This window comes from Manis javanica, chromosome 5 (assembly GCF_040802235.1).
Source record: "Manis javanica isolate MJ-LG chromosome 5, MJ_LKY, whole genome shotgun sequence".
NCBI classification, from domain to species: Eukaryota; Metazoa; Chordata; class Mammalia; order Pholidota; family Manidae; genus Manis; species Manis javanica.
In genome coordinates, this window is record NC_133160.1 from 137,773,296 (window position 1) to 137,798,355 (window position 25,060).

At 35.3% G+C, this 25,060-nt stretch overlaps 1 protein-coding gene across 3 annotated transcripts in view; it reads left to right on the forward strand.

Annotated features, from left to right (window-relative positions):
• KCTD8 (potassium channel tetramerization domain containing 8) overlaps positions 1 to 22,208 on the forward strand; it is a 250,550-nt gene extending 228,342 nt beyond the window's left edge. The window contains exon 2 of one of the 3 annotated variants that reach the window (XM_037003061.2): positions 21,529 to 22,208. In XM_037003061.2, coding sequence (XP_036858956.1) covers positions 21,529 to 21,989 — 461 coding nt within the window. In that variant the 3' untranslated portion in view covers positions 21,990 to 22,208. The remainder of the gene's footprint in view (positions 1 to 21,528) is intronic. The other 2 variants (XM_037003063.2, XM_073237685.1) reach the window with 2 other exon arrangements.
• The last annotated feature ends 2,852 nt before the right edge of the window (positions 22,209 to 25,060 follow it).

Here is a 25,060-nt window from a genome sequence, read left to right on the forward strand (position 1 = left end):
TTCATTTTTATCACCAGCAGCTGTGAACACTGGCTACACATGCTGTCAAGGGAATAGATATTGGCCTTGACAGTAGGAAACACTGTGCCCTAAATCCCTATATCATTCTTCTGGGATGTTTGCAAAATTCAGAGCTGAATGGGATCATCTGGTGGTTTTCTTGTAAATGTTTTCCGCATTGAAATTGAGGTCCAAATGGTGGAATTCCTTCTCGAAGGTCCCTGATGGTCTCTGGCAGAACTGGAACTTGAAGCCAGAGCTCTTACCATGTCTCCCACATGCTTTTTTTAATCACCAAGTAATGAAAATGTACTCACTGCAAATTTTTTTTTAAATTGAAGTACACAAGGAAAGTCTCCTTTCACTGCTTCTATAACCAGGTTCTTTTCCCTAGAGAAACTACCCCTGTTGGAATGCTGTGCTTCCTTTCAGCTGTTACCATCTTTTATTTGGGACCTGAATACTTCCAGAAAAGATGCATTTTGCTTCCCTCTCTATGCCATGAACTTTAGAGGCCAGGCTCCCATGACGTGTGGTTGGGGGTAGGGAGTGGGGACAGGGCTGTCTGTAATTGTTCAATTCTCCCTGTGATGTCATAAGTTAAATTCTGGAATGCAGTGATAATAAGATTGTCTCTCATATCTAACTTGCTGTCTTCCAGTTAGTGTCTTTATCACTAATAAATGTGACATTTTAATCTCCATCATCTTGACTACTTGGTTTATCTCTCAATGGGGCTAGAATAAATTACATTTGTTGAATTATTTTCTGGTTTGTCACTACTCATTAATTTCATGTTGGTAGCTATTATTTTATAGAAATGTCACATTTTTATAAATCAACTTGTCATTTTTATAAATCAACAATTTATAAATCATCATGCTTTATTAATTTTGAGTTTTATGACTTGCATTAACCAGAATGTTTCTTTTTAACTTTATATTTTCTTTGAGTACATTAATAGTTCTATTGTTTGTTTGTCTCTTTAATTCATTCAAAATTCATTTTTATATATAATGTCACATATAAATGTATTTTTTCCAATGAATAGTCAATTACCTTAATGCAATTCATTGAACAATGCATTCTTTCCCCATCACATCTTTCAAAATACCAAATTTCTGTAAGTTCAAGGTTTAGTCTTTACACTTTCCATGCCATTTCATTGACATAATTTTCCACATTGTTGCAATAATGATAAAGTTTGAGAGTATAATTTGATATCTAGGAATGCAAGACATTTTTTTTCTGTTTCAAAACACTGTAGGTTATCCTTATGTGTTTCTTTTTCCAAATTATTTTAATATCAGTTTGACAATTTACATAAATATCTTGTTAAGATTTGTATTAGCCTGGCATTGTATTTACACATTTATTTGGGGATAATTTGGTCTTTACAATATTGTTCTGACAGGAAACATTGTTTCCCTCCATTTATTCAGTTTCTCCAAATCCTTCAGTAAAGTCTAAATTGTCCAAATTTCCATACTCTTCTTTATATACCTCTTGTTCTATTTACCCACAATTAATTTGTTACACTGAGTGTGATCTATTGTCTGTAATATTTTTTAAAAATTAGCACTGCTTATATAGAGGAAGACGGTTGATTATTCTCTGTTGATTTTCCACACATACTCTTTATAAAACTCTTTTAAAGAGTTTTTAAATTGTTCTAGATCATATCACCTGAAATAATGTTTCTTTTGTCCCTTCCAATATTTCTGCTTATTTTTCATTACTTCTTATTTTATTGACTATACCCGTTAGTCAGAATTGAATAGTAGTAATAATAGCAGGTATCTGGGGCTGAATTCTGACTTTAAAAGAAATACTGTTGATACCCAACTATCAAGTTAAGAAATTACTTTTATTCCAATTTCTGGTTTGCTATTGTTTTAAATGAAATCAGCTCTGGATATCGGATTCTATTCAATGTTTCTTTATACTTACTGTTATGATTACAGTTTTCTCATTTTATCTGATAATGTGTTTTATTATATGTTTTATGGTGATAAGCAGTCTTTCATTCTTGAGATAAATATTACTTGATCATGATACATTATCCTTTTAATACATTGTTGGATTAAATTTGTATGTTTTATTTATGATTTTTACATCTAAATTCAGAAAGTACATAGACCCACAGTATTATTTTCTGTGTGTATTTTTCTCTAGATGAGATCAGAGTTATTGATGCTTACAAAATTGGTTCAGAAACTTTCATTTTTAAATTATTTGTATAACATAGATATTATCATTTCTAGGAGATCTGAGGCTCTGAAAGAAAAAAAAATTGCAGATTTCCCTGTCTTTCCCTTTTCTCCTATGTCATTGTTTTTAGCATAATGATGAGTAAGAAAGGATATGACAGAATTTCTTGGTAGTTCTTGTTACTTGGAGTGCCATTACTTTCCATCTGTTTTCAAGCAAGTTCTGGTTGGAACACAGAACATGGCCTCTGGAGGCTGTCAGTGACCCCCCACACCAAATTCCTGAGCACATAGTTGCTGTTAATGTAAGAGGCTTATCCTTGCTTTGAGTCTCACTGAGCTTTTACAGTCATGAGGCATCCAAATGCTATATACAAGTAGGATGGCAAGGAGCTGGACGTTATGCTTATCTCTTCTGTGTACACATATGCTCCCTGGTTCTGTTGGACTTCACTCAGAAAACACATGTTCAAGAAGTAAATTATTATTTTAAGACAATAAAAGCAAAGCCTTAAACCAAGCATGAAGCCTGTCCAAGTGGGGGCCCTTTCTGAGTCGGGGGTGGGAGTTCTGTGTGGCTGCACAGATTGTAAGCCCATGAGATCTCTCCTGTCTTTGACTTAAAAACTAGTTAGAAGCTTGTTTCAAAATATTCAAATAAAAAAAAAAGATTAAGCTGTTATTTTTACCTCTGCCACTGAGGGATTTTACTTCACTTTAGTCATCCATTAATAAACACTTAATATTTTCAACTTACTACTTTTGGGCTTGATTATTTTTTATCTTTGATAATTTATAGTGTGTGAGGTTTTATTGTTCATTTATTCTGTTACATTTTACTTTTTGCTTCTAATTATTCTATGCATGTCTTGTATTTTTATTCTTTTAATAGGTTAAAATTTTTAAGACATGCCTCACATATTTTTCAATATATAATACATAGGATTAATGAGCATCTATATTCTCCTTGTTCATAAGACAGTATCCTTAGGACCCTATTAGTTCCCTCAGTCCTCTCACTTCCCCTTCTGTAATCACTTGAATCTTGATCCCAGATTGCTAATATAACCACATCTACATTATGACTCTGTAATTTCTTTTTTCAACAATTTATCTTATATTCTTGCCTTCTTTCTTAGACTCAGGGACCACATTTCTTTTCTGAGATACAGACAAGTCTATAATCTAAAGCAAATTTTAATCTCCACTTGGAAATATTAAATTGTCTACATGCAATAGATCCACCACAAATGAACTCATGCTTTTGTTTCTGTTTTTGTTTTTTGTTTTTTCTCATAAACCTAGTTCCCCTCCGATATCGGCCACCTCAGTATGGCAGAACCAACCAATCTGTCATGAAGACCAGAAACCTACAGGTCAGCACTGATACTCCACCTCAGTGCTGACCTACGGCCTATTGATCACTAGGCCCTGTTGGTTTTTACATTCTAAAATTCTTTCATATTTTTCATTTGTCTCCATCATTACCACAACTACCACCAATAACATTTTATTGTAATGTGTGCTCATCTCTCACCTGAAGACATGGAAAGGCTTCTAGTCACTGCTGCCCTGTCTGCCTATACACCAGCTATACCCCTCCCTCATTTATTCCTCCCTCATTTCAAGGTGATAGATACCAGATACAAATCTGATCTTATTCCCTACCTCCTCTCTGGCTTAAATTATTTTTCTCCACTCCCTTTGTTCATTGGGAAAATACTAAATTTCTTTATGATACCTTATAATACCTGGAACGGTCTGTAACTTCTGTGGTTCCTTGAGCCTTGCTCCAGTGGTGCTGCCCTTATTTAGTTCTAACAGCTTTTCATGGTCCCACGTAAATGGAGTCTTGCTCATGCCTTCCTTCCCTAGTCATCCAGTACCTCCTATAATTTCTTCACCTTTACAATCCTTTCCTGACGGAAGTCATTCCTTTACATTTTGGACATCCTAAAATATGCTATCATGACAATAGTTAACACAGCTCTTATTGATAATATAGTTTTGCATTTCTTTGAGTGATTTTTTAAATGAGTATCCATCTTCATCATTAGATAAATACATATCATTGTACATTCTCCATAATTTTTCCATTGTCTAGCAGGATGTCTTCCATACCTAGGCTGTCAATAAATATTTATTAAATATAGAAAGCAATGAATGAATGAATAGATGAATGAGTTGTTTCATTTTTGCTGGAGTATAACCTTAGAAAATTATTTCAGTGAAGATCTGTCGATGGGCAGGCAATGTTTGAGTGCGTCCACAAGTAAACCCTGCATTTGAATGCAGACTATTATTTTCCTAAAACCTTCAGAGTTTTTCATCATGGTCTTCTAGTAATCAGAGTGGTCACTGGAATTTTCAAGCTCAAATTTTTCCTTAATCTTTAATTTCTAGTATATGTTATTGTTCTCTGCAAGTTTTTAGGATATTCTCTTTAGCCTTGGAATTCTGAAAATTCAGTGAGAAGCATTTAGGTACGGCTTCTTTTTTTAGTTTACATTGATAGAAACTCAGTGGCACTTTTGATCTGAAAGGTATGCCTATTATAGGCTATGAAAATTTTTCTTCTGTAACTTCTTTTATTATTATTGCCATTGCTTTCACTCCCATCTTTCTTCTTAGGAACTCTTACTAGTTAGATATGGAGATACTGGATTTATTTTCATGTCATACTTCATCTCATCTCACACTTCATACATATGGTCTTGCTGCAAATTCTAAGAAATTTCCATGACATTTTATTCCACATTAATTTGATGTTTAGCTGTTTTATTCTGTGTCCATTTTATTGAATTTTGCTTTTCCAATAAAATAGTAAGTTCTACCCGAGATTTTTGTATAAGTTGGCAACTCTTTAAACATTTAATCTCCTCTCATTTCTCTCTGAGGATTCTAAATAGAATTTTAAAATTTTTCTTCTACTCCCTATCTCTAATTTGTTCGAGGCAACAATATTTTCATTGTTTATCCAAATCCCTCTTTTCAATGTTCTTGTTCATGTGAAATGTCTATTTTGTGTGTGTGTTTTCTGTTTATATTAATTAATGAATGTCTAGGTTGCTTCATATAGGTAGATGGCCTGGACTTCACCTGGAAGATTTTCAGATATCTTTGCCTAACAGGAGAGAAAGTACCTAGGCTCCACCTCACTGTGGCATAGGATAGTATGTCTTGACTGGATGACCTAATTTTAAAATGTATTGATATTTAACTGGTGTATAGACTGAGGACATCCCAATTACATATATACAGTGCCTACCCCTCACCTGCAGTCAAATCAAGGATTTTTATTTATTTGTCTTCTGACTAAGTAGATAACTTTTCAACTCTTAACAACCACTCCCACCCTCACATCTATGACAGAGATAATAAATTAACTCAAAGCCCTGCTACTTCATCTGCTGAAGGAATTATCCCAAGAAAGATAGCTGGTTCTCTTTAGACAGCAGTTGGATTTTTTGTCCTGAGATCAGTGCCTCTGCTGCCTTCTACTTAGTGAAATGGACTGGCCAGCTATATGAACAAGGCCCACGTCTTTGGACAACTGAGACAAGATTCCTTCCATCTCTTTTAATTAGTCTGAACTCCAAGTGTCTCTGAATCATTCTTTATTTTTCCAGGGAGTATGTCAAGCTAACGTTTTCTCTACTTCATAGACTGATCCTATCTGTTTTTTACCACCCTGAATTTTCCTAGTATCTGTTCTGTTCATGACAATTTTCCTGTTTTCTAGCACTCTCAAGGAATTAGTTCATTTCTTCTCTCTCTCCCACTTACCCTCCATAACATTTTAAAAGGTTCTGTAAGATTGATAAATCAAAAAAATAAAAATAAAAAGTCCTGCCATCTTGATTGGAACTCCTTCATTTCTTTTTCTGTTTCTTCTGGACTATATTACAACAGGGAAGAATATGTTCCACAGTCTCTAGAGCATCAAGCATGATGCTGTACCTGCTCATTTTCTATAAATACATAATATTAATAAAAGTGATATGGCTTTAATTCATTTTTCCTTATAATTATTTGAGTTCTTTAGAATGCACTGTGTTAAAAAAATAGTATTTTTAAATAAAACTTTTATTACTAAGAATTAAATTATAAAATAATCTTTTTTTATTGACAAAGTGGTTAAGACGAGACCAATTTAGATATATAATACTAAAGATTCTGGTTATAAAATTTTATTATTGTTATATGTATTTTTTGCTATTATAAACAAAAGGAAATAAATTTATAAAGCAAAACCAATAAAAACAAATAATTTTCATTTGCTCTTTGATCTACAAAATCATGATCTTCTCATTCTTCTATATGTTCCTTGGTCTTGACCTTGCAGTTTTGCTTGAAAATGGTTCACAATACATTAACAGCAAATGGAGCAGACAGCCAATCAAGTAAAATATTTGTAAATCTTTAATCATTAGTTAAACATATTTTTCTGTACTTCTCTAATGCCGATATACAGTCACAATTATATTAAAATCAATTATAATGTAAACCATAATTCCAAACTAATGAGTTACTTTTATATACATTTCTTGTATTTGAGTAGTTGTAACTCCAGGTTAGTTCCTTGCTATGGGAATTTTTGCCCTAAAGAGGATGGATGTATTTGGATTTTCCATTCAAATTTTACATAATGTGAGTAAGCTTTGTAAAGTGAACACAGGCTGATGAGCTCATATTTCTTCCACTGAACTACATAAAGTCAAAGTAGAATACTTATTTCTGTGTATCCCATGTTCTCAGCACTTAATGGAGAGTTACTCAATATGCAGCATTCCAGGAGCACATGCTATTACTAATGCTTTATATACTAAAAATGTCCTATTTCAAGCTTTTGATAAATGACCATTAATATGTCTTATAATTAAACATCATTTTCCAAAAGTATCTCCAGTGTGTTCTTCCTCCCCATAGCCATTTTGATTGATCCACATGAAAGGTATTTTTAATCTTGTACATATTTTAATATGTAAAACTTAATCCAATACATATTTTTTATCTTGTTACTGTTGGGAAGGAAAGGACTTGGCTTGGTGTCTCAGGGAAGTCAGATATAGTGAGACGAGAGACCAAAGTCAAGAAAACAAAGTAAGTTTTAATACACTGCATAGAGTAGCAGAGCGGGCCTGCCTAAAATAAAGACAGGCAGGCATGGATGCTCATTCTGAGGCTTCTTTTACGTGGTTTTGGCAGGGCAGTAAAGTCCTTGATTGACAGCTGTCAGCTCTCTAGGCCTGTTCTGATTGGTGAAATGAGGACAGGGCTGTGCTGTGCCTGTGCTTCTAATGTTTCTTATCTGGGGGGACCCTGGACATGTCCTGAGTCACTCTTGAACCCTGTAGCTTCATCTGATTAGCTCTCTAATTAACTTTCTGGCTTTCTAGTCCTATTTGATCAACTCCCTGAGTCATCTTCATCCCGCTCATTTCTGTCTTTCTGTCTTACAGTACCAGTACATTTTTTCATTAGCACCACTTCATAATCTTTTACTTTTAATATGTAAGGCTTTAATGTCAGAAAAGGAGATTGATGTTATCACTGCTATTGAAATATTAGGTTTAGACTAAAGTGACATTAAAAGTTCAAGGCATCTCAACCTGACAGAATCTACTCGTTATTTAATTAGGCTCTGAAAGCTCTTAGTGGGCTTTTCTGGCCTTATGTGAGAACCTTTCTTGGTCAAGAGGCACACATAATTCCAAAGTTTAGTCTTAAAGGAGCCTATTGGACAAAAGTAATCTGATTTTTTTGAATATGGTAATTAACAGGTCATGGGTCATAAGATAATTCCCTCTTCATCTTTGTTCCTTCTCTGCCATAATTCCACATCTTTTTACCTATTACATTTTCTAATATATGAACATATGTATATATATATATATATATATATATATATATATATATATATATTAGATTTATATCTCTTATCTATTACATCTTCATCCTGTAAATTTTGTAGTGGGTTTCATAGCTTAAATATATAATTTTCCTTTAAAGCATACTTGCTTCTTGACCTGTGCCTATTCAATTAATGTAAAAGAGCCTTTTTAGTGATCTAAATTTATAAAAATATGCATTTCAAAGGATATTGTAAGCATAAGAATTTTCTTTGAAATGGAAAAATCTTGAGTTTGATAGGGATCACCTGATTACACAGTGCTTTGGTCCCAATAAGGTCACAAGGAACTGATTTAGAAAGCACAGCCCACATTTTCATATGTTAGGCCTTTTAATTTTTTTTTAAATAGCTAGACATGATATAAAATAATATTCCGTTGCAAATGAACTTCTAACAATCAGGGTAGGTAAGCCATTTTATCCCCAAATTTACAGATATGCTTCTCAGCTTAATCCTATCAGGGCTTGAAATTCATGAGCAATTTTAGTTCTAGTTTAGGATTTCAAGAAAGTTGATTTAAACACCATTTTCAGGATTTTTGAGTCAGTATATCTTGGAGCTTAACTCAGCATAAGCTGTGAAGTCTGACAGATAGACCTCAGAATCCTGTTTCTGCCACTTCCTAATGTATGATGAAACACATTACATAACCTCTCTCAGCCTTGGTTTCTTCATGTGTAAAACAGCCATAATGGGCAATTACTTTATAAAATTACTGTGAGATGCTATACACAATGCACTTAGCATGGTGCCTGGCTTAGAGTAAGTGTTCAATTAATGTTCAATGTTATTACAACCTTGGGTTGACTCACTTGGTAAAATATGAACTGTGTCAAAGTGTCCTAGTTACATCACTCACTTAGTTTGTCTCTCTAAGCTCATAATCTTCTTTAACTAGTGGCTACACAGAAAAAGATGAACACAGTGACCTGTTGCTATGGGATGCTGTGAAACATTTTACTATGAAATATCTTGAGTTCTGTGTTTAACCACACTTCCATAATAAAATATATATTGGCGCTGTGTATGTTTATCTTTTCACCTCTCTTTGCTCCTTGAAGCCGACCTTTTCTCCCAGGACACAGGAATGGATGAGGAGCTTAGTCCAGATAATAACAGTGCCTTAGCCTCCTTGCTCTCAGGTTCTAAGCAATTATGGGAGGCAATACCCTATTACTAGAATTAAAATAAATCTGTCATTCCTTAAATCATACCATATGCTATTGTAATGACTTGCTCATAAATACATACTGATTGTATTTTTTTCTGCCTAACTCACTCTAAATTTCCCCGACATTTTTGATCAGTAACTTAACATGTGCATGCATTCAAAATTTCCCCTTATGCATTAAGCATTAAATGTTATGAGTTCTCCAGTGACAAATGCAGCCAACATGTCACTCGACTTGCTCCAGGAAGAGAGGTTTCAGTTATATTTCAAGATTATTTGCATCTGAAAACATATCTAAATGGGTTTATATAAAGGATTTTCTGATGAGATTAATATTTTATTTGGTCTAAAATAATTGTCTAACAGGTAGAACTAGCCACTGGGATTACTGAGTCAGACACCTACACCCTGTTAGGACTCTCTTTCAGCTGTCATTCTACTGTAGCTGAAGTTGGGAGTTTAGTCACCTGCAGTCACATCTGAGAGCTTTTTGGCCAGACATGTAATGACTTTTGCTTTCTTACCATCACCAACAATTTAAAGTATCCCAGGGATTTCCCATAATTGAATTACCCAGATTACTTACCTCCCAACCCTCATCCTTGCCTTTGACAATGGACTGGGTTGGTCAGGTGTTACGACTGGTCCGGGCTAGGTTATAAGTGCACTCCTGTGACCTGAGGCTTGGGTTGTTACAGAAGATAAGTGAGGCACCAAGTGCACGCACTCAGACATGCAAGCACACAACCAATAAAGAATTTATTCTATGTATGTAAGTAAGGTACAAAACAGAAATCAACCTATCATTTACAAAGGTGAAGAGCTAAAGAATACAGGTAATATTCAGACTAATATTATTATTACCTATTTGGCTTGAATATAAGGTGGGAGTAATGCAGTTATTTTGGAATTTAAACTGGGACTATGCCATGGGAAGTCTTGTTTATGGAGCTAAAAGATTTTAATATGTTTCTGAAAGCCGTTGATATTCTCTGAGAACAAGTCCTATAATAAGAGCTGTTTCCATGATACATAGCTGGGATCTAAATATGCATAGTAGGAGGTAGGTGAGAGAGATGAAAAGATCTCTAGGATGTCATTACAATAGATTCAGAGAAGTAATGAGGATCCTAATGCGAGGGTGACGACTGAGGTGAGAGCCGTGACTGCGACATCATCAAAGCACACATCAGGAGCAGGTAGCCATTTGTCTGAGGAGGGCATCCATGCAGGGGCACAGACAGGGGTAATGACGATGGCTCTAAGATATCAGACCTGAGTGATTAAGGAGACTGTGGTGTTTTTATAAGAAAAGAAAAACAGAAAACATAGGAGGAGGAGGAACTGGTTTATAAGGAAAAGAAAAGTGAGGTTATTTTTTGGCATATGGTATTTGAAGTTTAGGCAATGTCTAGAAGGCAGTAAAACCATGGTGCTAGGTTTTCAAGGAATGAAAAGGTGCTAGACATGTGTATGGAATCAGTTATACATAAGAGGCAGTTCTAATTACATACAAACATATATATATACACATATGTATACATACATGTATATATGTAAAATATGCAAGAGGGTGTGTGGTTGTGAGTGTGTGTATGTGTATGCGTGTGTGTATAGAAAGAGAGAATATTATATTATGGGAACAGATGTGGCATTAGGGGACTATAAACCTCATATGCAAATAAGAGTTGACTTTTATAATTGGGGAAATGATAACTGTTTTCCAAAATCTTAAGCCCCTTAAGAGAAGAATGGAAAGAAGAAAATAAATAGGATGACAATCTGGTAGAGACTTCCAGAAGTTGTATTTTAACACAGTCACTAAGATACTCTAATTCAGATCCAATATCATCCAGTTATTAAGACAATGTGATGTTCACTTACATAAATGCCATAATTCAGCATTTACCAAGGATCAGACATCAAGGTAAATACACTTGTGTTAGTTTCCAATGGCTGTTTTTACAAATTACCATAAATTGGATCCCTTAAAACAACACAAATTTATTCTCTCACAGTCTGAGAGGCCTGAAGTCAAAAATCACCTTCACTGAGCTGAAATTAAGGTGTCAACAGAGCCCCACCACTGCTAGAGATTCCACGGGAAAATGTGTTGCATGCCTCTTCCAGCTTCTGGTGGCTGCCAGTTCTCTGGGGGTCTCTGCTCTCTGTCACATTGCCTCCTCGTCCTCTGTGTGTATCACATCTCCCTCCAAGGCCCTCTTGTAAGGATGCTTGTACTCTGAGGTCCAACCAGAAAATCCAGAATAATTTCATCATCTCAAAATCCTTAATCACATCTGCGAAGATTTGTCCCAGAAGGTCACATTTACAGATTCCAGTGATCAGGACCAGGCCACTTTTCAGCCTATGGTAAGGGTCCTATTCAGATAGATCTTTACTTAAAACAGCTCTAGAAGAGAGGTACCACATTTTAATCTCCTTAAGCAGAATAAGAAAATAAGTCTTAAGGACACATTTTGGCACATAGCTAGTAGGTGTTAGAACTTCTCTTCGAGCACTGTTTTGCTATTTTTAAAGGCTGGGTATTTTTTTTTATTGTTGCACAAAGTGAAATTAAACTCTGCTGTGAACGTATATGCTTCCATTTTCCATTCACTGTAGTGATTCTGCACCAAGCTGCCTCCATAATAGGCACACTTTTATACATCTCGAAGTGACACGAGGTGGCACTCCCATTAAATAGTATGGCAGCTACAAAAAGTTGCATTTCACTGACCTTTGTTAGAAGTACTTGAAAGTATTATTGTCAGACAAGCACTCAAGATTTGAAGAGATCTGACAAATCAAAGTCCCCTCAAGTATGACTTCCTGCCTTCAGTTGCCACGGCTCCTGGAACCCGAGAGTATTAGCTTGTCTTTTTGCCTCTTCACAGCCTTTCTTTCCCCAGCTGTCATCAAGGGTTTTTTCTCAGGCCTGAGACAGCTGTTTAATATTTTATAACAAGCAACGATAATTTACAACCAGCATGGTTTTACATTCATATAAATTTGTTATATATACAGCACATTGTAAGTGTTCTCCCAACCTATATTTTTAGAGTGCATTTTTTTCCTTCCAGAACCTCAAATGTGTTGTAGATACAACCTCTCATTAATCCTTGCCAAGCACCATGTAGGTGTTATGATCCACAGTTTATAGATGTGGAACAAGCAAGAGTAGGATTATGTTCACAGATTTGAAAACCAGGTAAATTATCCCTCTTACACTGTATGTGCCTGAGAAAAAGGGGGTCATTAGAAGGTAGCTACTTAGTTAGCCATGTGGAAAATACCTGACAATATCAATAATAAAGAACAGTAAATTCAGAAGTGAGAACCTGGAAATGAGAAGTTTTATTTCAGGGTCCAAAATGAGTTTAGGAACCTTCGGGGGGTTTTTTTGGGTAGGGGGAGATTTAAACACAAAAAAGGTGAATGTGCAACATAATCCCAACTCCCATGAGTGAAATGTGATCATTTTTAAATGTAGACCTCTTGCAAGTTATCTGTAACCATGTTGCATGCAATAGGGCTTCTGAAAGGGAAGTGAAGACCTAATACCTTTTCTACTAGAAATATTTAGAGGCAAATATCAGGTACAGTCACATCAGTGATGTAGAATTCTGCACAGAAAAGAAAAAAAAATTTACTCATTTATAGTTCCCAAATACTTTTTTTAGATGATGATATTTTAACTGAAGTATAGTTGATATACAATATGATACTAATTTCAAGTATACAACACAGTCGTTCGACAGTTACACTTTGCCTTTAATAACCTAAAAAAGATAATATAGGACTTTTCCAAAGGAATATTTCCACTAACTAGAGAGATGGTGATCCTTCTTACACTGCAAAAGGCTCAACTTCTCCCTTTGTTTTTTTGTTTTTTATTTGTTTTTCATTACATCCTGTAAGCTTTTAATTCAGTTCAACAAACAGTTACTTAACTATTATGAGTCTAGTCATGGGGGTGGTGCTCCAGGAAACAGAAAAATCAAAAGAAAGTATCTCTGTTCCATAGTAACTAAAGTATTTTGTGTGTACGTTGTGTGTGTGTATTTTATGGGGCAGAACCCAGGGATAAAAGTTAAAATTAATACAGAAATAACTATTATTTAAGACACAATAAGCTCAATACTTTAAGTAGAGTCAAACAAACTTCTATGGGTCATTAAGAGAGCAAGACATCACAGACAAATATAAGAATGGAAGGTTTTATGCTGAAAACACTGTTTGGAATAGTTCAAGGGTGTGGAGCAAGGAAGGAATACAATCCAGAGGGAGGGAAATAGGCACTGAGTAAACAAGTCACTAACCAGAAACAGCAACAAGCGTATTTTGGCCCCTGGATAGGGAGCACTACAAGACAGGCTGGGATAATCGTTTGCGTCACACTGAGGACAGTCCTCAAGACCCAAATGTGGTATTCAAATTTCATTTGATGAGCAGAAGAAATATTTAGAAAGTTTTTGTCCAAGGGAGGTACTTGATGAAAGTATACTTTAGGAATGAATATTCTTTTAGCAATGGTGTAGAGAACTGTTTGAAGTGAGACTCAAGTGAAATCAGAGAACTAAAAGATGCAGTAAGAAATAATGAGCAACCTGTAATAAGTGGTGAAGATGGGAAAAGAAATGAAAGGCAGATCGAAGAACCTCTGTAAGGGTAGAATTAACAGGATCTGGAAACTAACTTGAAATAAAAGGTGAATCCATTGGGGAGCCAAAGGTGACCCTGGATATCATCTACTGAAACAAGTAATAGAAAGACACAGAATTAGAGAATAGGAGGAAGGTGGTAAAATCACTTTTGAGAACTCCCTCCAATGTGTGTTAATGTATATTATCTCTCAGCTATTTTCCTAATGCTACATTACATATGCTTATTCACTTTACTAGTATCTTTGATTTCAATGGTAAAACAAAGCATCTTCCTCAAATGTCCGAGTGATACAAGGAAACATAAGATCACCTCTGCCCTCATGGAAATTATAGCCTTTTTGAGAAAGGTAGGACAGCAGATGGGTGACTTTGGGGTGATTTGTGTGGGGATGATGGGAACATTGTTACTACTCTATAGTCATCTAGGTGAATATTTAGTAACATCAAAGGGAGTAAATCCTAAGTATTAAGTAAATGATATAGTCATTGGTAGATTTTGCCCTTTTTTTCTCCTTCATTCATAAAAGTAGTTAAGTAATGATAGTGAAGATGAGAGAAAATATAAAAAAATGAATTTAATTTTTTTCATATAAAAATTTGTATTCATTCAAATAGCCTTCTTACTCTAATATGAACACATTTCCTGTCTGAACTTTCAGTTTTAATTTAGTCTGAGAGTTAACAGGTGAACTGAACATGATCCCCATTCCTTAACTCCCTAATCACAATTTACTACTGCTTCCCCCTTCATGTCCTGTTCAGGCTTTAGTTACAGCCTCATTATTGTGCTTGTCACCCTAATCCTGAACTACTCGATATCAGGGACTGTGTGTGTGTGTGTGTGTGTGTGTGTGTGTGTGTGTGTGTGTGTCTTTCCTCATAACTAGGGCTATGCCTGGTACATAGTAGATGCTCAGCAAATGTTAATCAAATTAAAATGGAGAGGTTTTTTTTCCCATTTTGACTCATCCACTTAACACTTAAGAGGTATGTGGTGCTTATATTATAAGATGAATCGGTTCATTCTGTTCAAGTACCATATAACCATTCACACACCATTGAATTTAGAACTATTAAAGGGTAATTTCCCTTCTGGGAATTGTGACTGTTGCAAACACATTTTGCATATCCAGTCTATTTTATCATCACTAGGCAGGTAGAGAGATTAGAACAAAAGGTTCTTTCAAATATGCAGTTGTACACATGGGTTTCATTTGGAAATACCTGTATATTCCAAGAAACATATGGAAGTACTCTTATTGAACATACCAACATCCAGAACTACCCGGATTTCATGTGTCTTTTCTAAAGACAAAAATATTGATGTGTAAGTTCCGTACTACACTATCCACCCAAATGACTTAAAAAAGCTGTTGTTTCCTCCTTTTTACATCAACATAATAAACCCTGATGGAATCAATCAGAAGTCCTGTTTTGTCCAATTTTACAAGTTTTGGCTCATTTTGATACTTTCAGATTGTTTTATTTTGCTTAATGTAATGTTTTTACCACAGCTCTTAATTCACCCATTTTAATAACTTGAAAAAAGAGCTTTTGTGTTTTATTTTCTTATATGAGTTCCTTTTAGGACATGAAAATTTATTTTGGAGAACTTTACAGCAAATTGCTTTATGCATTATCAAATTTCCTATTATAGCCCTGTTACTAAGTATCACTGCTGTTACTTGATTTGTAACAGATAAAACACTGAGGCCTAAATAATAAGAACTTTGCCTATAATTTGTATGTTTAGGTACCAAGTATAGAGCCAGGATTAGAATGAAGATGCTAATTCCTCAGTCAGTACTCTCAGTATTCAGATAAACAAGTATGCCATTCAATGGCCAAACAGCCCTGGATATTTAGACTAAATAATAATAATCAACATTCTGAGCATTTACACATGCCATGTACATCCTAAGTACATTACTTGTGTTAGCTCACTTAATCCTTGCCACAACTCTATGGAGTTTAACCATTAGAAAACAGAAGCCTAAAGAAAGTAACTTGCCAAGAAAATACACCTAATAAATTGTTGAACTAGGATGTGAGCTCAGCAGTCTGCACTGTGTTTCTTAAGTATCATTCTCATTGTTGGTGTTTCAATGCAGAACAGATGTAATGAAACAAATGTAAGTGGATGATGTCTCTTAGAATTTCACTTCCTATCAACAAACTTAGAGAAAGTTATCCTTGAACCATATAATTCTGTGAAGTACTTTAGTGGAAATTGAATTTGCCCATTCTACAAAGGAATTTCTATTAATGGTGATGCTTTAATATTTTATATTTAATGTCTGATTAGAATTTTACTACCTGGAAAATCCCTTGCTATTCATTATGTAATTTAAAATCTTAGGACTTTATGTATCATAAATGAACCCAAGGGCTAACCCTCAAATTTTAACCAATAAGTCAAAAATGAGATAGGTTATATAACTAGCACAAAGTACTTTCTTAGAGTGGCTAAGCCAAGCTCAAACCCAGATCTTCCTAGGCTATTGCCACACTGAAGAAATATCTGTACTCTATAAATGAGTGAAATGTGTGTGTGTGTGGTGTGTGCATGTATGCAATAACTCTTCTTTAAAAAAATAATTTTGTAGAGGCATTACCTACATAGCTGGCTTGCAGGTTTCCTAGGCAAGCTCTCATTCCCCCTGAAAGATGATCAACTCCTGGATGAAAATCCTTGTCTATTTAATGGCAGATAGCCAAATAACTGTCATAATATTGTATACATTCAAAAGTATGGTCAAAATCAAGATAACCAATTTCCTTTAAGTCATAATATAAACATTTGAACCTATTTGATCTCATGATTGGGAGTCTACCCTACATAAAGATAGTTTATGAAATAAGAGAAGCGAAAAATAAAGGTGTATATTTGTTATTCCTTGTTAATATCTCTACTTATTCTAAGTTCTTTTAAAAAAAAGCTTATAAGGTCATAGTAAATTTGGGTTCCACCTCCTTTTTTTCCCACAGAATTTAAAGTCTACAGTGGGAGATACCCTCAAGTGCTCATGCATTTTAACCATGTAGTGTTATAAGATAGCCTGTGAGCTTTACTAGAGCACCCACTATGTGCCTCCTCCAGATCCTAACACAGAGCCTGGCACCTAGTAGTGCTCCAAACAATTCCATATTGACTTAAGTGATTAATGCCTTCCTCAAAGTTTTCTTTGATCTTCTGTCTTATGCTAAGAGCAATTCATTTCTATCACACGTATGTTGCATTCTATTGTTACTGTGAAGTTTCTGCATTTGTGTGCATGTATATTAAGGAGGTGGGGGAGCCTTATATCCATAAATATATTTAATACCATCAGGCACAATAACTGCATATAATTTATTTGGCTAATGCATGGACTTTATATAACTCTGTATCTTCCCTAGCAAATGTATTAAGCATTTTTTTCCTCAGTGGGAAAAAAAAAACATTTGCTTGGGTGTTATGTATTATCCTCTTCTGTACTGTCTTTCACTCTGGTGTTATTACTTTTCTGCTTGGATATGTGTACCTAATGCTCTATCCCCTGCCTATTAACAGGAAATGATTTCTCATGACTCACTTATCCTTAAATATAAATTGGTTTTCCCAGATATTTGTAATTTAATCCTTCAGTCATTATTAGGAATGAAAATCCTATAGATTCTTCTATAGGAATTGATTGTTGGTTAAAGTAATGCAGAAGATTGACAGAAAGGATGAAAACATTTATTTATATTCTCTGTTGTACTAGGCTGGTAGGCATCATGCTAACTTGGGATCACATTCAACCATAAAGATAATTAGATAAATTAGATTATCTTATTAGATAATTAGAAATGGTGCACCTCCTCCACTACCCTGACTTCCATATAAACACATACATACAAACCCTTCAGCAAATTTAAAACCTCCAGAGATGGGCCTGAGCATCTGTACATTTAAAAAAATTGCAGTGATATACTGTCATTGTTGGGTATTACTGTACTAAGCCCTTTGTTTGGTATTTCTTTTAATCTCAAAATAATCTTATGAGGAAAGTATTACTGCCCCATTTTATAGATAAGGAAATTGAGGCTTGGACGAACTACGTATCTTGCTCAAAGCCACAAGACTATTTGCCAAAAGAGCTGGAATTTGATTTCAAGTCAGTAGGGCTCCAAACCCATCCCTTTTGAATATTATTGCTACTAAAATCTGGTGCCACTAAACAACTGAATCTGCAAGTAGCATCCCTCTAGTCAATGGAGAGGATGGCTGGTGATCATTGTGGGCCTTAGGATCCCAGAAGAAAGAGAAGGCATATCCAATTGGGTAACTTGAGAAAAGCTGATTTTGACAGTTTGCAACAGTGTAGGCAATACCCTCATGCAAGTTACAGTGGATATGGTTAGCACCTGTAGGCATGAAGACATGAGCCTGTTTAATGGAATAGGAAAAAAGGGTGGCAGAAGGAGAGAGAGAGGGGATAAGTAAGAAGGAGGTGGAGATTGCTGTTGGACAGGGCTGTGCCTCTTGGTCCAGGGATGCAATGGGATCACAGAGATCCTGGGAGTAGGGTTGGGTGAGGACATGGTCTTGCCAGTCTTTGTCATTGACTGAACCCAACTGAAAGCCAAAAGCAAGGGGGCCTAAGGATATTGCCTGAGTCCAGCTCCAGCGAGTCCAGGAGTCCCAGAATGGTGTCAGCGACTGAATGAATGAGTGAGGACACAGACACTAGGAAAAGCTGAGCCTGGCCTTTAATGAAAAGCAGCAGCTTTATTACATACTCTTTGATTACATAAAGTACAGATATTAATCATTTAACTGACACATAGCACGGTTACATGAGTTTGGAGAATGAGATTACATGATTTTGCAAGTCTTAGCAGTTAACTTGTCTCTAAGTAAGCTTTCTTCTTACTTACTGTGGCCAGAAAATCTTACAAAGGTTAGGTAGGTGCTAGACTCTTGGTTTCTTTACAGATGACTATCTAAAGTTCACTATTCTACTATTTTTATGTAGCGCCCTCATTCTTTCATAGCTATACTCCCATTCTTTATCTCTGGTAGGAGAGAAAGAGGCTCTCTCTAAAAGGACACGATGACCGTTTGGCAGGCAGGGACAAAGTTTATGGACTGTCCCTCGGACCCATTTTCAGTATGACTTACAATGGAGATTTTTCTGATCTGGAGTTAGGTAATTCCCTATTCTCATTTGTTTTATAGTTTTGCCAGGTTGTTCTTTGGCAAGAATCTCATTTGTTCTCTGTACCCACCTGTCACCATTAATCATTGAATATGTTATTTGGAAGCCATGTAGGGGTGGGGGAAGGAACCTCAACCCAGGTAAATTTCCATATCTTTTTTCCAAGAAACTTGGGTCCAATACTCATGGGGTCTCACTTTCCCATCATTGGAGGTAGTCACAAGGACAGTAGTGGTTTTTTTCCAATTTCCTTTAGGGCCAGTACCTAAAGTTTTCAGGAAGAATTGGATATGGCCTTTTCCCTGAAGGGGCAGTTTGACTTGAAACCAAAATAAGCAAATTTATTAGGAGGGACATTTTGAGCAGGAGGGATATCGGGGTTGCTCCTCTGGGAAGGCCGCTGTGCAGTCCCTGCCATCCGACTGCCTGGCCTGTGTCATCAGGCTGACAGTGTGGACTGGCTCCCGACAGGATATAGTTTGTGTCCATTAGCCCCTAAGGAAGAGGAGGGTTCAGAATGGATCTGGATTATTCAGCAATGAATATTAGAAGTGCATCTTCTCCACCTCCATCCCTCAGATTCCTCCTCTCCATGCCCAACCCCATTCTCTCATACCATAAATGAAAATAGCAGAAGCTTTTAAAAAATGTAGTAGTTTTTTTCTTTAATTCATAGTTGCAAATGATTCTAAAATATATTAGTGTAGTTCCTTTAAGCATTCATAAGCATTTGTTCTAGTTTTATTGTCTTGCAGACAAAGAAATTATAAAATATTGGTTAAGATCTTCCCTCAAATAGGTACATATTCCTTAAGGGTCTTTTGATATATTTTTGGTTTGAAAAACTCACTCATTTTAGCTATGCAATTTTATCAGTTTTGACAAATGTAAATAGTGCTGTAACTAACATTACAGCCAATATATAGAATATTTCCATCATTCTGTAAAGTTATAAAGCTTTTTTAAACCTTTAGTCTCACTCAATTAATGTTTGTTTTCAACTTTTGTTTCTTCTGATTTTCAATAGAATAATTGGTACACAATGGTGTGTGGCACAAAGTAGGTGCTTTCATTGAAAGTATTTTTGTTGATTTGTTTCTCAACTCTTCTGAGTAATATAAATTATTTGTATTGGTTAATACTCATTTTGTGTATATTAGACTAAGGAAAGATTCATAATCTTGGCTGTACATTGAAATCACCTGGATCTATTAAATGGCCCCATTGCCAGGTGGCATCTCATTAAAGCAGATCTCTGGGGTTAAGACCCAGGCATTGTAATCTAAACTTTTCAGGTAATTTCATATGGGCTAAGCTTGAAGCCCTATGAATTAGACCAATTGTTCTCAACTTTGGCTGCACAGGAAAATCCCCAGGGCATTGCTTAAAAATACTGACTCCTTTCTTCCCATTCTGATTTATACAACTTGTTCATAAAAGTTGACTATGAGAGAAAAATAAGATTTGGGTAATGTTTATTTCTGAATGGTTGGGCTCAAGTTAATCAAGATTTTATTATAGTTCTGGGTATGCGGTGGTGTTCAGTAAATGTTAAGTGGAGGTCCTAATCCCACAGCAAAGTCAAGGAGAATAAAATACACTCCCTCTTGGAAATAAACTGTTTGTGTATTTGAAATAATTATCTTGGCAAACTATCACTTTCTGAAAATTGTCCTCCTAGGCAATTTACCTCAAATTTACCTCAAATTTACCTTGTATTTTAAGAGAATGCTGTTTTTCAACTATATTTTTTCACCATAATATTAGGCACATATATATCTTACAGCATTATCATAATTCTCTCCAAGGAAATAGACAGGAAGCAAGATTAAGAGACTGAGGATAAGATTTAAACCAACCTCCCACTTGGAAGCACAAATGATGCTATTGCACCTCTAAGTCTGGAGAACACTACTCCTTTGTGAAGTAGAGCAATGGTACTTCCTGCTTTTATAATGGTAAAATATGTACACAGAGGACACCTAGTGCCAATAGCTAGAACAGAAATGAACTGTCTAATGAAACAGTTTTGGGACTAGGAAAATATTTACATAGGTTTTTTTTTTTCAGATTTCAGGAACTAGTAACGAAAATAATAAAAATCGTCTTTTTATCATAAAGTTATTGATGATCTATTATGCAGAAATGCACATTAAGCAAATCTCTCAAACTTTATTGTTATAAATAATCAGTATGCTGCATGTTTCAATGAACACTAATGGCACTAGGTGCTGTGTTTAATCCCTCAAATATAAACTAGTGTGACAACATTTTTGTTAAGACACATGTTCTGGTTTAAAATAAAAAATATATAAAGTTTATTTAATTTGACCTTCTCACTTCTTATTCAATTGTTCTACTCCTTTTTCTTTTTCCATTTTAGGGCCACCTCAGAAAATAGTGTCACCTAAACAAGAACATGAAGATAAGAAACACGATAAAGTCACAGACAAAGGAAGTGAAAGCGGGACTTCCTGTAATGAGCTCTCCACTTCCAGCTGTGACAGCCACTCGGAGGCAAGCACTCCCCAGGACAACCCACCCAACGCCCAGCAGGCAACAGCTCACCAGCCTAACACCTTAACGTTGGATCGCCCTTCCAAAAAGGAGCCTCTGCAATGGATGCCTCCACCAGACAAACGCAGAAACAGTGAACTCTTTCAGACACTCATCAGCAAGTCCCGGGAAACAAATCTTTCCAAAAAGAAAGCCTGTGAGAAGCTAAGTGCAGAAGAAGAAATGAAAAAGTGTATTCAGGATTTTAAAAACATCCATATTCCAGATTATTTCCCAGAGCGTAAACGCCAATGGCAATCTGAACTGTTGCAGAAGTATGGGCTATAGTAATTATCACGTTCCTGCCGTATTTCAGTGACATTTGATGTTTACTACAGTGTCATCACCTGACTGTATCCTAACAATGGTCAATGAGATTCTTGCTGCTCTTCCTTTTTTTGTGAACAGTGAATATGGGACAGTATTTTCTTTCATTCTTTTTGTTTTTTGTTTTTTTTTAGAAATATGATAAAAAGAAAAGAAAAGAAAAGAAAAGAAGAAAAGAAACAATAAGTGTTGAATCAAAATGGTGTATCTCACATAAACCATTTTGCAAGAATGAAAGTAAAATGTGCATGATCAAGAAGCTTAGAATCTTGAGTTTTGAACTGTGGTCAACTCAATATGTTTATTATTTTGTAACTCACTAAAAATAAATCATCCTATCAGTCCCACTAAAATGACAGTATGGATGAAGCAACATCAAATAAAATGTTAGGTGATGTTTTCGAATCCAATCCAAAACTGTTTAAATGTTAATGCAATAAAACAAGTATTATTTCTGCATGAGCACAATGTTACAAATAAATCACAAGACATAAGGAAGATCTGTTTGTTGTTTGGAAAGAAAAAAATTACAAAAACGCAAAAAAAAAAAGTTCCAGGCAAAACCTATAAATGTATGCTGTCTAGGAGATTGCATTTTATTTGTTCTGGATCTGTGATTTTTTTGTGTATGTGTATGGTGTTCTGTATGTTAAGATGGTGTAAATATGCCTTATAATGTTGTGTTATGGCACTGACATTCATCTATTAATGCTAGTCATGATTATTTCTGTGAAATGAGTCCTTACATCAGGCTGTGAAAATTGGTATAATGATGCTCTGAAAGATCCTATGCTCATGTTAATCAAAATAATTGAAGGAAATGATAAAGAGCTTTATGTATTTATTAAAAAAAAGGAAAATCCTTGGTATCTGTTGACTCTTATTTAAAAGTATTCAATTGTGATATTGTCTTCAATTTTTCTTTAAAATCTCAAACTGGAGAATGATGTATTCAGCCTAAAGCACATTAAGAGTTTTAACATAATTCAAAATGGAGAGAGTCTGACCTAGATAGTCTTTGTATTGGTTAATAAACCTTAGCCCACAAGAGAAAAATACTTCATCTGAGGATGCACTTAAATGTTATTTTAGCTGACAACCAAATTGAAAGGCTCACCAAAAACAACTGGAAAGTTACCTCTTACAAATTGAGACAAAAATGTCAATAGTGGGCTGAAAGGTCAGCCTGAATAACAAAATTTTTTTTTCTGGTTGCATATGTGGAAACAAGCTTTCTTACCAGAAACCACATAATTTTTGCATCAACATCTGCTACAGAAAGGAATACATAATATCATGAAATTTCACTTGAAAGAACAAGCTGAGAGAAGGTAAAACTATTCGTCAAGAATTATAGAGCTCAATCTCCTCTTGATTAGTTGAAAAAGAAGTTGAGAAGCACTTGCAGTGTTTCTTTCAGGATAATATGAGGAGATAAGCATTATTAACTCAAAATTTTAAAATCTACATTCATTTTTGGATGTAATTTTAGCTCTCTCACTCTATTATATAAAATACCATCTATAGCGGACTATTAAAGAAAATCCAAATATGTAATTTACCTTTTAATTACCTATCAGACTTCAGGGAAAGAGCTACTCTCTAATTTTGCATCTCATTTTGGGAAGGTTTGCGGTCCCACTAGAGCTTGATGTAATCGCAATACACTGGTTAAATGGATAGAGCTTGGTGATTACGTTGCTGCAGTTCAAATCCCACTTCTACCACTTACCACCTGTGTGATATTAGGGATAATGGGGATAATAAGATGTTAGGAAATAATTAAATGAGGCAATTGAAGTAAAGCATCATCATCACTCCTAGAGATGAAGAGAGAAAGAATGGTGGTGGTCTTACTAGAATCTAGGAACCAAGACTAGTAGATGGGGAATTTGGAATAGAGAAGAATAAGCTGTCCAGTAATAACTATAGTTGCTAAGGAGTCACTGTCACTTCCAAAGATGCCTCCCAAAGCAAACAGAGAGGAGAGAAATTATCCATTCTTCCCACATTCCAATTTCCCACCAATGCTTTCTATTGTCCCAAAATAAGTAGAAGCCAGTTGGCAAAGGAACCTAGGAAATGTAATTTACAGAGTTGATCCCCTTGTGTTACAAAGCCCAGCAGTGAAGGGCAGGGAATAGATCTGAAAAATACCTACACCTGCTATTCTTTCCCAGCACAAAACTTCAGATAGAATGGCAAAGGCAAGAACTTGGTAAATGAGGACTATTTCAGATCTTTATATCTCTACATGATGAGAAATGATGCCAGTAAGGATATCTATCCTTACAGTTCTTCTTAGTTAGAACCCATTTCAGTCTCTAATGGTGTATTGAGCACTTACCATACCTCAAGGATTTGGCTCACATGTTAACAGTTTATTCAAGAAATACAAATTACCAGCTATTACCCTTGAGAAGAAGCTATGGTCTGATTCTTCCAAACCATTTTGCTTTCACCAGAGGCTAGAACTTAATTGGGGCTACAGGAGGATCAAGGGAGGCAGCTAAAATGGGGACATTTCCTTGAAGAAGAGGAGACTTTAGAATTTAAAGATAATTTGGGCTCAAACTAATTTTAAAACGCCTTTTTGAAAGAATCAGGAAATAAATTCTGGAGGGCCACCAAAAAGTCAAGAGCTGGAAACAGGCATTGACATTGAATATTTAGAGAAAATAAATGTATTTTGTAGTTCACAATGTATACCTTTTGTGTGATACACAGTAGACATTCAACTTGTGACCTGTTTGTTATGTTGTAGTTAGTTCAAGTGAAAACATACTGAAGTGCTACTAAGACCAATTTTAAGATTTTTCCATTTTGGAAAAATGGACTAGACATAATTCTCACTATTTCTCCCACTAAATATAACTAAGAACCCTAAACATTACACAAAAACACACTTAGGAGGCTCTGAATGGATGAGAGAACCATTGTATTGCCTTTGTTCCTTTATCAAAGATCAGTTGACTCTATTTACATGGGTCTACTTGGGGGAATCTCTATTGATGTTCCACTGATCTATGTGT